We start from the raw sequence: 14,827 nt of genomic DNA, 5'->3' as shown, positions 1-14,827 counted from the left end.
CCAGTTTAAGTGGGTTGGCGTTTCCTAAACTGCATGTCTTTGGACTGTGGAAGGAAACCCATGCCGACACAGGAAGGACATATACCGTATATATGTTAAAAAAGGGGGAAAAACATTAAAAGGGGTGTACTTACTTTTTAACAGGACTGAATAAAAGTTACGCCGTTAACCTGAGGCTCCAGGTGGCCGCCGGTGTCCCATTCGGGGACAGCTCCTGCTCTTGAGCGACATCCTGAAAGGCTAACCTGTGGCGCCTCTCCGCCAAAGTATTGAATAATCCGGATTCACAATTCTTGTATGAATGGACAAGTGACGCGTTAATATCGATGGCGAAGGTGCAACTTAACGAATACACGTTACCAAAAAAAAAAAAAAAATACATATATATTTTGCCATTAACTTCCTTCACATTAAAGCTGCTGCATTCTTACAAGACTTCCTGGATAAAAGAGGTAGGATCACATCGAAGAGTTGACTAAACAAAGCCCCCAAATGTTGCGCCATTTGTGTTCCAAAATACAACGAAATGATCGAAATAATGAAGAGGATGCGCTCCCCTTACGGAATTCACTCACTGAAACGGCAAGTGCAGCAAAAATAAATCAACAGAAAGCTTTTTTTTGTTTTCACATCCACATACAAACACGTCCCGACAGGCGAGTATCACGTTAAAAAGACTGAAATTGTAGAAATGTAAAACACCGCAAAAAAAACAAATGCTTCAAGATGTCTGGAGCCAAACTGGCTTCCTTTCTTTTTATTTTTGCTGTCTGAGGCATAAAAGCAAAACACAAGAGCTTCACAGAAAGTTGCAGCGCAACAACCTTTTTTTCGCGGCGCTTTAAGTGTGCTTTTCTGTTTGCTTTGCAAACTGGTCGAAGGGACCCATGAATTGCAGCGAACGAAACACAATAAATGGAGAAACAAAATGCAAAACGAAGAGTTGGGGGTTACCTCAAAAAGCTGCGGGATTTCCCGTTTTGACAGATAGTCCCTCGCATCGCCGGCGTTCATGTCGACTGTGTGTGGAAAACGCGCAACGCGCTCCTCGTCTACACAGCGTTATCCGCGTCCACCCACGCGTGCACGCGCCTGCCTCCTACAGTAGTTCATTCGGGTGCGCGCGCCCTCGCTCGCTCACCAGTCCGCAGTGCCGCTCACACCTTTATGAACGGCCAGACGCCGCCTGCCGCTTCGGGCGGATTTTTCAATTCCTGCAGCTTTCAGGAAGCCCAGGAGATAAATTTAAGCACGCCCATAAACTGTCAGGACTGCTCGCTGCGAGAAGGTAAATGTGAATACTGTATATCAAAAGAGACAAGAACCGGGTCCTAGTGCCCATCGAGTTCTGTTTGTGGTGTATTTAACACATGCCTCTGGTCTCTAATGTATGGTAAGGTTATTCCAGTTAATATCAAATGTAATCCAAAGTTTTAACTATGCACGTTGTGTATTAATCTATTGTATATGAATTTAATGTGGCAGCACGGTGGCACAGTGGGTAGTGCTGCTGCCTCACAGTTAGGTTCGCTTCCTGGGTCCTCCCTGCGTGGAGTTTGCATGTTCTCCCCATGTCTGCGTGGGTTTCCTCCCACAGTCCGAAGACATGCGAGTTAGGTGCATTGGCGATCCTAAATTGTCCCTAGTGCGTGCTTGGTGTGCATGTGCGCGCCATACGGTGGGTTCACTCCCTGCCCGGGGTTTGTTTCCTGCCTTGCGCCCTGTGTTGGCTGGGACTGGCTCCAGCAGACCCCGTGACCCTGTAGTTAGGATATAGCAGGTTGGATAATTTATGGATGGATGGTTTAGTACAATACTATATACTGTATACCCTGCCGTTCTCTCTCTTAAACTCTGTGAAGTGCCTTGAGCATGGGAGAGGCGCTATATAAATATATTATTATTCTTATTATAACTGTGTCCCCGTGTTTTTGATTAACTAATTTTAAAATAACAGTCTTGGTCCACTGGACTAATTCCCTTCATAATTTTAAACACTTCAATCATCCATCCATCTATGGATGGATGTATTTAATGTATTTCAATCTGTCATAAGCAGCGACCAAACAACCATGGCTGTCCTGATCTGCACCAGGATGATGTAACACAGACAACAACAACATTTATTTCTATAGCACATTTTCATACAAATAATGGAGTTCAAAGTGCTTTACATGATGAAGAAAGAGAAAAAAGACAAAGTAAGAATTAAAATAAGAGACCACTAATTAACGTAGAATAAAACTAAGGGCCGATGGCCAGGGAGGACAGAAAAAACAAAAAAACTCCAGACGGTTGGAGAAAAAATTAAATCTGCAGGGATCCAGGCCATGAGACCACCCAGCCCCCTCTGGACATTCTACCTAACATAACTGACCTCAATCAGTCCTCATTGTATTCAGGGTTCTCATGGATGGACTTGATGATGACGGTCATGTGGACTTCTGGTCTTTAATCCATCAGGGTAGGGACATCACGGTGCTTTGATTAGGTGGTGGTGGCGCAGATCACCACCACAGAAATCCAGAAAAACAACAGAAGAGAAAGTAGGGGTTAGTATGGAATACAGAGCCACCATGAATAATAATGATACTTAATTGAATATACAGAGCATCGGGATTAAACTAAGATGAAGCTATGAGAAAGCCATGTTAAAGTAATGACTTGTTAGCAGTATTTTAAAATGCTCCAATGTATTAGCCTGGCGAATTCCTATTGGCAGGCTATTCCAGATTTGAGGTGCCTAACAGCAGAAGGCCACCCGCCCGCCTCACCACTTCTTTTAAGTTTAGCTCTTGGAATTCTAAGTAGACCCTCATTTGAAGATCTAAGGTTACATTCCGAAATATAAGATGGAGCAGATTATTTAAGGCCTTATAAATCATAAGCAGTATTTTAAAGTCAATTCTAAATGACACAGGTAACCAGTGTATTGACACTCAAGACTGGCATGATGTGCTCGGATTTTCTTTTCCTAGTTAAGTTTCTAGCAGCTGCATTCTACACTCGTTGCAATCGATTGATGTCTTTTTTGGGTGGTCCTGAGAGGAGTGCGTTACAGTAATCTAGTCGACTGAAAACAAAAGGGTGAACTAATTTCTCAGCATCTTTCAATGATATAAAAGGTCTAACTTTTGCTATATTTCTTAAGTGAAAAAATGCTGTCCTAGTGATCTGATTAATATGTGATTTAAAATTCAGGTCACAGTCAACTGATACCCCTAAATTCTTTATCTCCTTCTTGACTCCTAATGCATCAAGTTTATTTCTAATAACCTCATTATATCTATGATTGCCAATCACTAAAGTTTCAGTTTTCTCTTTATTTAGTTTGAGAAAATGACTACTCATCCATTCAGAAACACAAGTCAGACATTGTGTCAGTGAATCAAGAGAGTCGGGGTCATCAGGTGCTATTGATAAGTACGGTTGTGTGTCATCTGCATAGCTATGGTAGCTCACGTTATGCGCCGAGATAGCCACCTCAGTAGTTTCTTTCCCAGAGCCATAGCCATCTCAAACCAGTTACTCACCCCGAATTCTTTGCATATTCATGCATTCTGTCAGAAACTTCATGAACAGGACTGTCTTAACGCATGGGCACGCTGGGCAGTTGTCCGGGGGCCCCCACAAGCATAGGGGCCCCATGCTAATCTATGTATGTTGTGACTTGTTGATTAATCTATGTTGTACAGCATGCTATTTTAATGTTTAAACACTGATTTTGTTGGAAGTACCAATACAATAAATACATGTTTATTTTTATCGACCATTTACATTTTTATTCTTGTGATGGGCCCCAGTGCACTGCTTTGCCCGGGGTCCTATAATGCTGTTAAGATGGCCCTGTGTATGAAGGTGTGTATGTGTGTGTGTACAGTGTATGTACATGTATGTGTGTGCATGTGCGTACACACTACACACTCACACTTCCACTTGCACACCATGGGAGTGCAGCTGGATGATAAATTGGACTGGACTGCCAACACTGATGCTCTGTGTAAGAAAGGTCAGAGCCGACTATTCTTCATTAGAAGGCTGGCGTCCTTCAACATCTGCAATAAGAAGCTGCAGATGTTCTACCAGACGGCTGTGGCGAGCACCCTCTTTTACGCGGTGGTGTCCTGGGGAGGCAGCATAAAGAAGAGGGACACCTCACGGCTGGACAAACTGGTGAGGAAGGCAGGCTCTATTGTAGGCACAGAGCTGGACAGTTTGACATCCGTGGCAGAGCGATGGGCGCTGAGCAGACTCCTGTCAATCATGGAGAATCCACTGCATCCACTGAACAGGATCATCTCCAGACAGAGGAGCAGCTTCAGTGACAGACAGACTGCTGTCACCGTCCTGCTCCACTGACAGACTGAGGAGACCCCACACTATGCGACTCTTCAATTCCACCTGGGGGGGTAAATGCTAACATCCATCCATCCATCCATTTTCTAACCCGCTGAATCCGAATACAGGGTCACGGGGGTCTGCTGGAGCCAATCCCAGCCAACACAGGGCACAAGGCAGGAACCAATCCTGGGCAGGGTGCCAACCCACCGCAGGACACACACAAACACACACCAAGCACACACTAGGGCCAATTTAGAATTATTCAAGTTATTGTCTTTTTTTTACATGTGTTTTTATTAATTTTTAATTTCATTTTTTTTTTGTATCAGTATACTGCTGGATTATGTGAATTTCCCCTTGGGATTAATAAAGTATCTATCTATCTATCTATCTATCTATCTATCTATCTATCTATCTATCTATCTATCTATTATATAGTACCTTTCCTATCTATCTATCTATCTATCTATCTATCTATCTATCTATCTATCTATCTATCTATCTATCTATCATTTGCACATCTCCTTTATAATTGTACTATTCTGCAAACTTGTATGAAGTTTTTCTGATTTTTACTTATGCTATTTATGGTATTTGTATGTGACGTTGTGTTCTGTTTTAAGCAGCTCCAAATCTACCAAGTCAAATTTCTGTTTGTTAAGTTCTGGCGAACAAAAGGAATTCTGATTCTGATTGTGATCTGTCGGGCAGAGCACACTTTGTGAAACTCAAGGACTTTGTCTCTGATATGGATGCAGTAGCAGACCTCCATTTTTGGGGCCCTGAACTGTTATGGAAGCTCCCGGGCTGGCACCATCATTAATGAGAATTAGGCATTCGCCTAGGGTGCAGATCATATGGGGATGAAAAACCCAGCCGAACGGGTTAGCTACAGAACAGGGTGCAAAATAACCTAGCACCGTCACTTGGGGTTTGCTCCTTCACACCCAGCAGTGAGGTAGGGGTTAACACCATTATCTTCTTCGATGGGGTTGCTCCATGACAAATCACCACAATTTTTAAAAAAAAATATTTAACCACTACAGCACATCTCAGATTTTGCTGTTGTAATTGATGGCATTCAGAGACTGGCATCCTGGCCAGGACTGAACAAGGATCCTTAGCCGGCTGGGAGACCAGTATAATAGTAGGACGGGGAAGACAATTCATTTGGGTTATTTTCTTCCCAAAGTGCTTGGTGGTATTGTTCCTGGGTTATGGTACATCTACAGATACCCTCAGGACAGATTGGGAACTATGGTTCCATGGAACAACCCTATTGGGTTCTGTGGGTGCCACCAGGGGGCGCCGAGAAGAATAATGGTCCCTACTTTGTGGGGCTTCAGCCCTACCTGGATGTGCTTCCAAGGGACAGTCTCGTGACACTGGAAGTACTCCCGTGTTCTGTATAATAGGAGCTGCCCCACTTCAGTAACAGGGAGCCGGACTCGAGTGAAAGTGGACGAAAGTTACCTGGAGGAGCGCAGGAGGGCAGGAGAGGAGATGGAAGAGTTGTAGAGTGTTTGGGTTGTGCCCTTTTTTTGAAACCTTTGCATAAAGAAATTGTAAGATTAAACCTTTTATTTAAACTGAGACTTGTGTCCATTCAATTGTGTCTGGAGTTTGGGGCGCTGCAATGACCCCTGGTGGTCACACTGTGCTGAATTTCATTATAAATATTATTAAAAAAAAACTACAGTACTTCTCCTACAATAGATGCCCAAAAGTTTTAAGCAATGTGAACTAAAGCTGCTTCTGGGGCCTCTCCAGGATTAGCAGCTCTGTAGCTTAAGCTTCATTAGTTTCACTGTACCTGCTTCTTTAAATCTCTGAAGGCTGAATATTTATTCCAAAAAAACGCAGTGTTCTGAAAAGCACACCAAGCAATGGTTTTACACGTAAATCAACATAAAATATCTGTTGCTGAATGCTGTGCCCGCCAGTTCACCAGGAATGAACGGCAGGCCAGCAGCCAGGCTGTCTTCACGTGGCACTGGCGGTCACGGTCGCAGTGTATTGAAATCTGGTTTGTAGATAGATAGATAGATAGATAGATAATGTGATGGACGGCTGGGTCCCAAGCATATGTCCCTACTGCATATGTTCCGGGGGAGCAAACATGGACAGCTCAATACCTCCCCCGGGACGCTTGGTGGCACACTACTGGTCCAACTATGATTCCCCAGCATCCCGCCTGGTTCCATGGGAGATGGAGTCCTCCACAGCCAGGTTGGGAGATGGGATGGCCGCTAGGAGGTGCTGCGTGGAGTCAACAGCCTGGCTGGACAAATCTTCAACCCCACCCGGAAGTGCAATTTGGACCAGGTGGTCAAGCACCTGGAACGCTTCTGGGTGGGATATAAAAGGGGCACAACCACTCAGGAGCCAGATACGGGAGGAGAAGGACTAAGCTTGGTGAGGAGGAGTGGTGGACGAGAAGATTGTTTTGGTGTTTCCTTTGTGTGTGTTTTGTGCTTTGGGACTGTGTTGGGCTGTGTGATACGGGGAAGACATGTCCCACTGCTGAAGAATACAATAAAGCCTGTGTTAATTTTGTATGTGCCTCTGCGTCAGTCTGTGCTGGGTCGGGCGTTATATAGCGCCTTATTACAATAGATAGATAGATACTTTATTAATCCCAAGGGGAAATTCCCATACTCCAGCAGCAGCATACTGATAAAGAACAATATTAAAATAAAGAGTGATAACAATGCAGGTATAACAGACAATAACTTTGTATAATGTTAACGTTTACCCCCCCAGGTGGAATTGAAGAGTCGCATAGTATGGGGTCTCCTCAGTCTGTCAGTGGAGCAGGATGGTGTCAGCAGTCTGTCACTGAAGCTGCTCCTCTGTCTGGAGATGATCCTGTTCAGTGGATGCAGTGAATTCTCCATGATTGACAGGAGCCTGCTCAGCGCTCGTCGCTCTGCCACGGATGTCAAACTGTCCAGCTGCGTGCCTACAACAGAGCGTTTGTCCAGGCGTGTGGTGTCCTTCTTCTTTATGCTGCCTCCCCAACACACCACCATGTAGAAGAGGAAACTCACCACAACCATCTGATAGAACATCTGCAGCATCTTATTGTAGATGTTGAAGGACGCCAGCCTTCTAATGAAGTATAGTCGGCTCTGTCCTCTCTTGCACAGAGCATCAGTGTTGGCAGTCCAGTCCAGTTTATCATCCAGCTGCACTCCCAGGTATTTATAGGTCTGCACCCTCTGCACAGTCACCTCTGGTGATCACAGGGTCCATGAAGGGCCTGGGCCTCCTAAAATCCACCACCAGCTCCTTGGTTATGCTGGTGTTCAGGTGAAAGTGGTTTGAGTCATTCCATTTATGTACCTCATGTACCACTTCTCACTGTAAGTGGTGGTCCTCCCAGGCGAACGTTGCCGTACATGAACCTGTTCATTACCACGATCAGTTGAGGATCAGTCACTGGTACCTCAGCAGTGACGTGTGGTGGGTGATGTTCATGGCTGGTGAGGCACTGACTCCTTCAGAGTCAGATTTACAAATATATGAACTCAAAAGAGTCGCTGATTCACTATTCAATTGGCAGCATGGACAATGACTACTGGTTATGTTTCATATTTCATCAGTGTTCTTTACACACACTTAGACAGGTAAGGCGCATATTTGGATAAGAAAGAACATTACATTTATAGCGGCGAGAGAGAGCGAAGAGAGTGCATTTGCTCGGCACCCTCCATGTGTTCTAAATTTGCCATTGCAATTCCACAATTCATCCATCCATCCATTACCCCACCCGCTATATCCTAGCACAGGGTCACGGGGGTCTGCTGGAGCCAATCCCAGCCAACACAGGGTGCAAGGCAGGAAACAAACCCCGGGCAGAGCGCCAGCCCACAGCAGATCTATCTATCTATGTTTATATTATATAGTGCCTGCCTTTCACTCTATCTATCTATCTATCTATCTATCTATTATGCAATCCGCTATATCCTAACACAGGGTCACGGGGGTCTGCTGGAGCACATTCATTCAATACAAGTGAAAGTATAGAGTGGTGTACAAAAAACGCATTTCAAGTTTGACCTTAATTATGGTTTAGTTGTTTTGAAAAGTTTTTAATTCTGATGCTTTAATCCATTTTAATACAGTCTGTTCAACAAAAGGATACAAGAAAAACAAAATAATATTTTCTTTGAGGTCAGAATTTAGTTCTTAAATATTGGGTTGTTTTTGTTTTTTTAATGTGATCCCATTTTTTTTTATAAAATTGAAAACCATTTATGGACTTATCTTTATTATATTATAAATGAAGTCCACGAGCCTATCCTTCTCCACGAAAATCTCTTTAAAGTCTTTAAATAACACAGGGTGCCCACTCGCACCTGATTGGCATCCCCATTGATTGAAAACACCAGACTCGAATTTCACCTTCAAACTAACTGCTAATCCGAGAGGTTCACATACTTTTGCCACTCACAAATATGTAATATTCGATCCTTTTCCTCAATAAATAAATGACCAAGTATAATATTTTTGTCTCATCTGTTTAACTGGTTTCTCTTTATCTACTTTTAGGACTTGAGTGAAAATCTGATGATGTTTTAGGTCATATTTATGCAGAAATATAGAAAATTCTAAAGGGTTCACAAACTTTCAAGCACAACTGTATCCTAACTACAGGGTCACGGGGGTCCGCTGGAGCCAATCCCAGCCAACACAGGACGCAAGGCAGGAAACAAACCCTGGACAGGGCGCCAGCCCACCGCAGGGCACACACCCACACACCAAGCACACACTAGGGACAATTTAGGATCGGCAATGCACCAAACCTGCACGTCTGTGGACTGTGGGAGGAAACCCACGCAGACACGGGGAGAACATGCAAACTCCACACAGGGAGGACCCAGGAAGCGAACAGGTAAAAGAATCCCAGTAGCAAAATGCTTGTTGACCAGTGTTTTCATTCTAACCATCTTCTTCTTTAGTGACCAGGTTTTGCTACTAATTAATTTTTTTTGCCTTATTTTTAATTAGCTTGACTCAGGCTTCCTTAACTAGCAGCCAAACAATAATGTGGCACAAAACAAGCCGCCACCTGACCAACTAACCTGTGCCCATCACACAATATCTGAAAATAAAGAAAGGTGAATGTCTCAGTGAGGCTGATGTCTCGGGTCACCAAAAACATTTTGACGGTGTTCTTAGAAAAAACAGAAAAATCAACAGTTTTGGAAATGTCTGCTGTGGCAGAATGAGAGCAGCAACCAGCCATGGTAAATAACAAGTTTAATTAACAGAAAGAATCGGCTTCTAATTCAAAGATTGGTCATCTGTTGGCTCGCTTTACGGCTCATTTACACTCACCTAAAGGATTATTAGGACCACCATACTAATACGGTGTTTGACCCCCTTTCGCCTTCAGAACTGCCTTCATTCTACGTGGCATTGATTCCACAAAGTGCTGAAAGTATTCTTTAGAAATGTTGGCCCATATTGATAGGATAGCATCTTGCAGTTGATGGAGATTTGTGGGATGCACATCCAGGGCACGAAGCTCCCGTTCCACCACATCCCAAAGATGCTCTATTGGGTTGAGATCTGGTGAGTGTGGGGGCCATTTTAGTACAGTGAACTCATTGTCATGTTCAAGAAACCAATTTGAAATGATTCGAGCTTTGTGACATGGTGCATTATCCTGCTGGAAGTAGCCATCAGAGGATGGGTACATGGTGGTCATGAAGGGGTGGACATGGTCAGAAACAATGCTCAGGTAGCCCGTGGCATTTAAACGATGCCCAATTGGCACTAAGAGGCCTAAAGTGTGCCAAGAAAACATCCCCCACACCATTACACCACCACCACCAGCCTGCACAGTGGTAACAAGGCATGATGGATCCATGTTCTCATTCTGTTTACGCCAAATTCTGACTCCACCATTTGAATGTCTCAACAGAAATCGAGACTCATCAGACCAGGCAACATTTTTCCAGTCTTCAACTGTCCAATTTTGGTGAGCTCGTGCAAATTGTAGCCTCTTTTTCCTATTTGTAGTGGAGATGAGTGGTACCCGGTGGGGTCTTCTGCTGTTGTAGCCCATCCGCCTCAAGGTTGTGCGTGTTGTGGCTTCACAAATGCTTTGCTGCATACCTCGGTTGTAACGAGTGGTTATTTCAGTCAAAGTTGCTCTTCTATCAGCTTGAATCAGTCGGCCCATTCTCCTCTGACCTCTAGCATCAACAAGGCATTTTCGCCCACAGGACTGCCGCATACTGGATGTTTTTCCCTTTTCACACCATTCTTTGTAAACCCTAGAAATGGTTATGCGTGAAAATCCCAGTAACTGAGAAGATTGTGAAATACTCAGACCGGCCCATCTGGCACCAACAACCATGCCACGCTCAGAATTGCTGAAATCACCTTTCTTTCCCATTCTGACATTCAGTTTGGAGTTCAGGAGATTGTCTTGACCAGGACCACACCCCTAAATGCAGTGAAGAAACTGCCATGTGATTGGTTGATTAGATAATTGCATTCATGAGAAATTGAACAGGTGTTCCTAATAATCCTTTAGGTGAGTGTATGTTTGGCTGTCATTTAATGAAAAAATAATACATTCAGAAAAGTGAATCCTTAAAAACAGGGCTATTAAAATGAAGGGAAAAGGAGTTAAGTAGCAGTGAAAACTGGTCACTGATTAGGAAAAGGGATAAAATGAAGACTTGCGGCCACTGCAGCCCTCTAGGCCCGGAGTTCAGCACCCATAACATAGAATAAAAGTGAGGTCTGATGGCCAGGAAAGACCGAAAAAACAAAAAAAAAAACCTCCAGATGGCTGGAGGAAAAAATAAAATCTGCCGGGGTTCCAGGCCACGGGACCACCCAGCCCCCTCTAGGCATTCTACCTAACATTAATGACCTCAATCAGTCCTCATGGTATTCAGGGTTCTCATGGATGGACTTGATGATGACAGTCATGTAGACTTCTGGCCTTTAATCCATCAATGCAGGAACATCACCGTGCTTTGATTAGGTGGTGGTGGCGCAGATCACCACCACAGAAAACCGGAAAAAGAACAGAAGAGAGAGTAGGGATTCGTACAGATTTTGGTGCCACCATGAAAAGTAATGATAATTAATTGAATATACAGAGCATCAAGATTAAACTAAAAAGAGAAAGCCAATGTTAAAGTAAGTTGAAGAAAGTTTGTGGACTTGGAAAAGGCGTTCGACCGTGTCCCTCGGGGAATCCTGTGGGCGGTGCTCCGGGAGTATGGGGTACCGGACCCCCTGATAAGAGCTGTTCAGTCTCTGTACAACCGGTGTCAGAGCTTGGTCCGCATTGCCGGCAGTAAGTCGAGCCAGTTTCCAGTGAGAGTTGGACTCTGCCAGGGCTGCCCTTTGTCACCGATTCTGTTCCTAACTTTTATGGACAGAATTTCTAGGCGCAGCCAGGGTGTTGAAGGGGTCCGGTTTGGTGGACTCAGGATTGGGTCACTGCTTTTTGCAGATGATGTTGTCCTGTTTGCTTCATCAGGCCGTGATCTTCAGCTCTCTCTGGATCGGTTCGCAGCTGAGTGTGAAGCGGCTGGGATGAGAATCAGCACCTCCAAATCCGAGAGCATGGTCCTCAGTCGGAAAAGGGTGGAGTGCCCTCTCAGGGTTGGGGGGAGAGATCCTGCCCCAAGTGGAGGAGTTTAAGTATCTCGGGGTCTTGTTCACGAGTGAGGGAAGAATGGAGCGTGAGATCGACAGGCGGATCGGTGCGGCATCCACAGTGATGCGGGCTCTGCATCGGTCTGTCTTGGTGAAAAAAGAGCTGAGCCGTAAGGCAAAGCTCTCAATTTACCAGTCGATCTACGCTCCTACCCTCACCTATGGTCATGAGCTATGGGTAGTGACTGGAAGAACGAGATCGCGAATACAAGTGGCTGAAATGAGTTTCCTTCGCAGGGTGTCTGGGCTTTACCTTAAAGATAGGGTGAGGAGCTCAGTCATCCGGGAGGGGCTCAGAGTAGAACCGCTACTCCTCCACATCGAGAGGAGTCAGATGAGGTGGCTCGGGCATCTGATCAGGATGCCTCCTGGACGCCTTCCTGGTGAGGTGTTCCGGGCACGTCCAACCGGGAGGAGGCCCCGGGGAAGACCCAGGACACGCTGGAGGGACTATGTCTTCTGGCTGGCCTGGGAACGCCTTGGGATTCTCCCGGAAGAGCTGGAAGAAGTGGCCGGCGAGAGGGAAGTCTGGGCCTCTCTGCTTAAGCTGCTGCCCCCGTGACCCGACCTCGGATAAGCGGAAGAGGATGGATGGATGGATGGATGTTAAAGTAATGTGTTTTCAGAAGTTTTTTAAAGTGCTCCACTGTATCAGCCTGGCGAATTTCTATCAGTCAGCTGTTCCAGATTTTAGGTGCCTAACAGCAGAAGGCCACCCGCCTCACCACTTCATTTAAGTTTAGAGAGAGAGAGAAGTTAGGAGCACACACTGATACAGCGCATTGTCGCACCCACCACACAACAAACCAACTCAGGATCCAGATTAGGACCCGAGTGCAGCCATGAAACAAGTGACACCTCAGCACCACACTAGTTCAGATGGAGTGGAACAGTGGGAGGTTTTCAGAGGGCGGAAATGGTGGCTGGAGTGCCAATTTGCCACCAACCCCAGGTTTTTCCCTGCAGGTTCAAGAAACCACCTCGTGACCCGCTGGATTCACTCCCTGTGAAGGGAGGCTTACAACTAAACTTTCAAGTTTTGCTCTCGGAATAATAAGCATCCCGTTGGAACCCTCAGGCGGCCTGTGCTGATTTGAAGAGTTGGTCCCACCTCCCATCTAAGCTTCAGGGAATCGGGTTGCATAATCCACAGGACGAGTATATATTTATATCCTCGGCTGAGGGCTCCAGGGTCCTACTATATCCACCCCAATCCTGTCAAAGGAACGCCAATAAGGGGAAGGGGAATCAGAGGAGCACGGTCCTTCCTAGGAATTTGCCGCAGTTGACACTCCGGCAGGAAATGCAAAAGCGCTAACCTCCTCATTAATCCCCGCCAAAAAACGGAGCTTAATGCGCCTAATGTTTTATCGGAGCCGAGATGTTAAAGTAATGTGTTTTCAGAAGTTTTTTAAAGTGCTCCACTGTATCAGCCTGGCGAATTTCTATCAGTCAGCTGTTCCAGATTTTAGGTGCCTAACAGCAGAAGGCCACCCGCCTCACCACTTCATTTAAGTTTAGAGAGAGAGAGAAGTTAGGAGCACACACTGATACAGCGCATTGTCGCACCCACCACACAACAAACCAACTCAGGATCCAGATTAGGACCCGAGTGCAGCCATGAAACAAGTGACACCTCAGCACCACACTAGTTCAGATGGAGTGGAACAGTGGGAGGTTTTTTTATGGTGGCTGGAGTGCCAATTTTGCCACCAACCCCCAGGTTTTTCCCTGCAGGTTGGAGGGCTTACAACTAAACTTTCAAGTTTTGCTCTCGGAATAATAAGCAGACCCTCATTTGAAGATCTAAGGTTACGATTTGGAGTGTAAGGTGTCAGACATTCTGAGATATAAGATGGAGCGAGATTATTGAAGGCTTTGTAAACCATCAGCAGTATTTTAAACTCAATTCTGAATGACACCGGTAACCAGTGTAGTGACGCTCAGACTGGGGTGATGTGCTCGGATTTTCTTTTCCTAGTTAAGATTCTAGCAGCTGCATTCTGCACTCGTTGCAATCGATTGACGTCTTTTTTTTGGTGGTCCCGATTTGAGTGCGTTATGGTAATCTAGTCGACTGAAAACAAAAGCGTGAACTCATTTCTCAGCATCTTTCAATGATGTAAGAGGTCTAACTTTTGTTATATTTCTTATGTGAAAAAATTCTGTCCTGGTAATCTGATTAATATGTGATTTAAAATTCAGGTCACAGTCAATAGTTACCCCTAAATTCTTTACCTCCATCTTGACTTTTAATCCTAATGCATCAAGTTTATTTCTAATACAGGCAACTCCTTTTTGCCTTTTGTGCTCCTACGGACCTTCATTCTTTTTATATACAATTTTGTGGAAGAATAAATCTATATATTTATAACACCAGTGTGTTTGCCATTATTGCTAGCCAGGGTTTGACAGCGATAACCCCCTCTACTAAAAGTCAATATGACATTTTTGTTTTGCTGATGTTGATTGGCAGCCAATTCTTAAAGTTCTCCACTTGACTCCTCTCCCCTCTCTCATCTCCCCTTATCAATACACCCCATTAGTGCAGGAACATCTGAGAATTTCTGTAAGTGACCTGCGATGTACAGGGTGATGAGGGAAGGTTGACATGACCATTCCTTGTGGTGTGTCAGTTTGTTTCTCAAATCCATACTTGGGGGTGGTCTACACTTCTAAAAATGACGGTGCCAGAGTACGTTTTCAGAACGATGGTATAGGGCAACCATTTTATGTTCCCAAAAGACCCATCGACATGACGGTTCCAGAAAGAGCCTTTATTTATTTATCCATA

The 14,827-nt window shown here is 44.9% G+C and overlaps 1 protein-coding gene across 1 annotated transcript in view; it reads right to left on the bottom strand.

Annotated features, from left to right (window-relative positions):
• Positions 1-1,033, bottom strand: part of LOC120535088 (adenylate kinase isoenzyme 1) — a 260,210-nt gene extending 259,177 nt beyond the window's left edge. The window contains exon 1 of the mRNA XM_039762647.1: positions 955-1,033. Coding sequence (XP_039618581.1) covers positions 955-1,014 — 60 coding nt within the window. The 5' untranslated portion in view covers positions 1,015-1,033. The remainder of the gene's footprint in view (positions 1-954) is intronic.
• Between the last annotated feature and the right edge of the window lie 13,794 nt (positions 1,034-14,827).

The sequence above is a fragment of the Polypterus senegalus genome, chromosome 9, assembly GCF_016835505.1.
Source record: "Polypterus senegalus isolate Bchr_013 chromosome 9, ASM1683550v1, whole genome shotgun sequence".
Lineage (NCBI taxonomy): Eukaryota > Metazoa > Chordata > Cladistia > Polypteriformes > Polypteridae > Polypterus > Polypterus senegalus.
The sequence above is the reverse complement of the archived record's forward strand: the minus strand, read 5'-3'. Positions and strand labels throughout refer to the sequence as shown.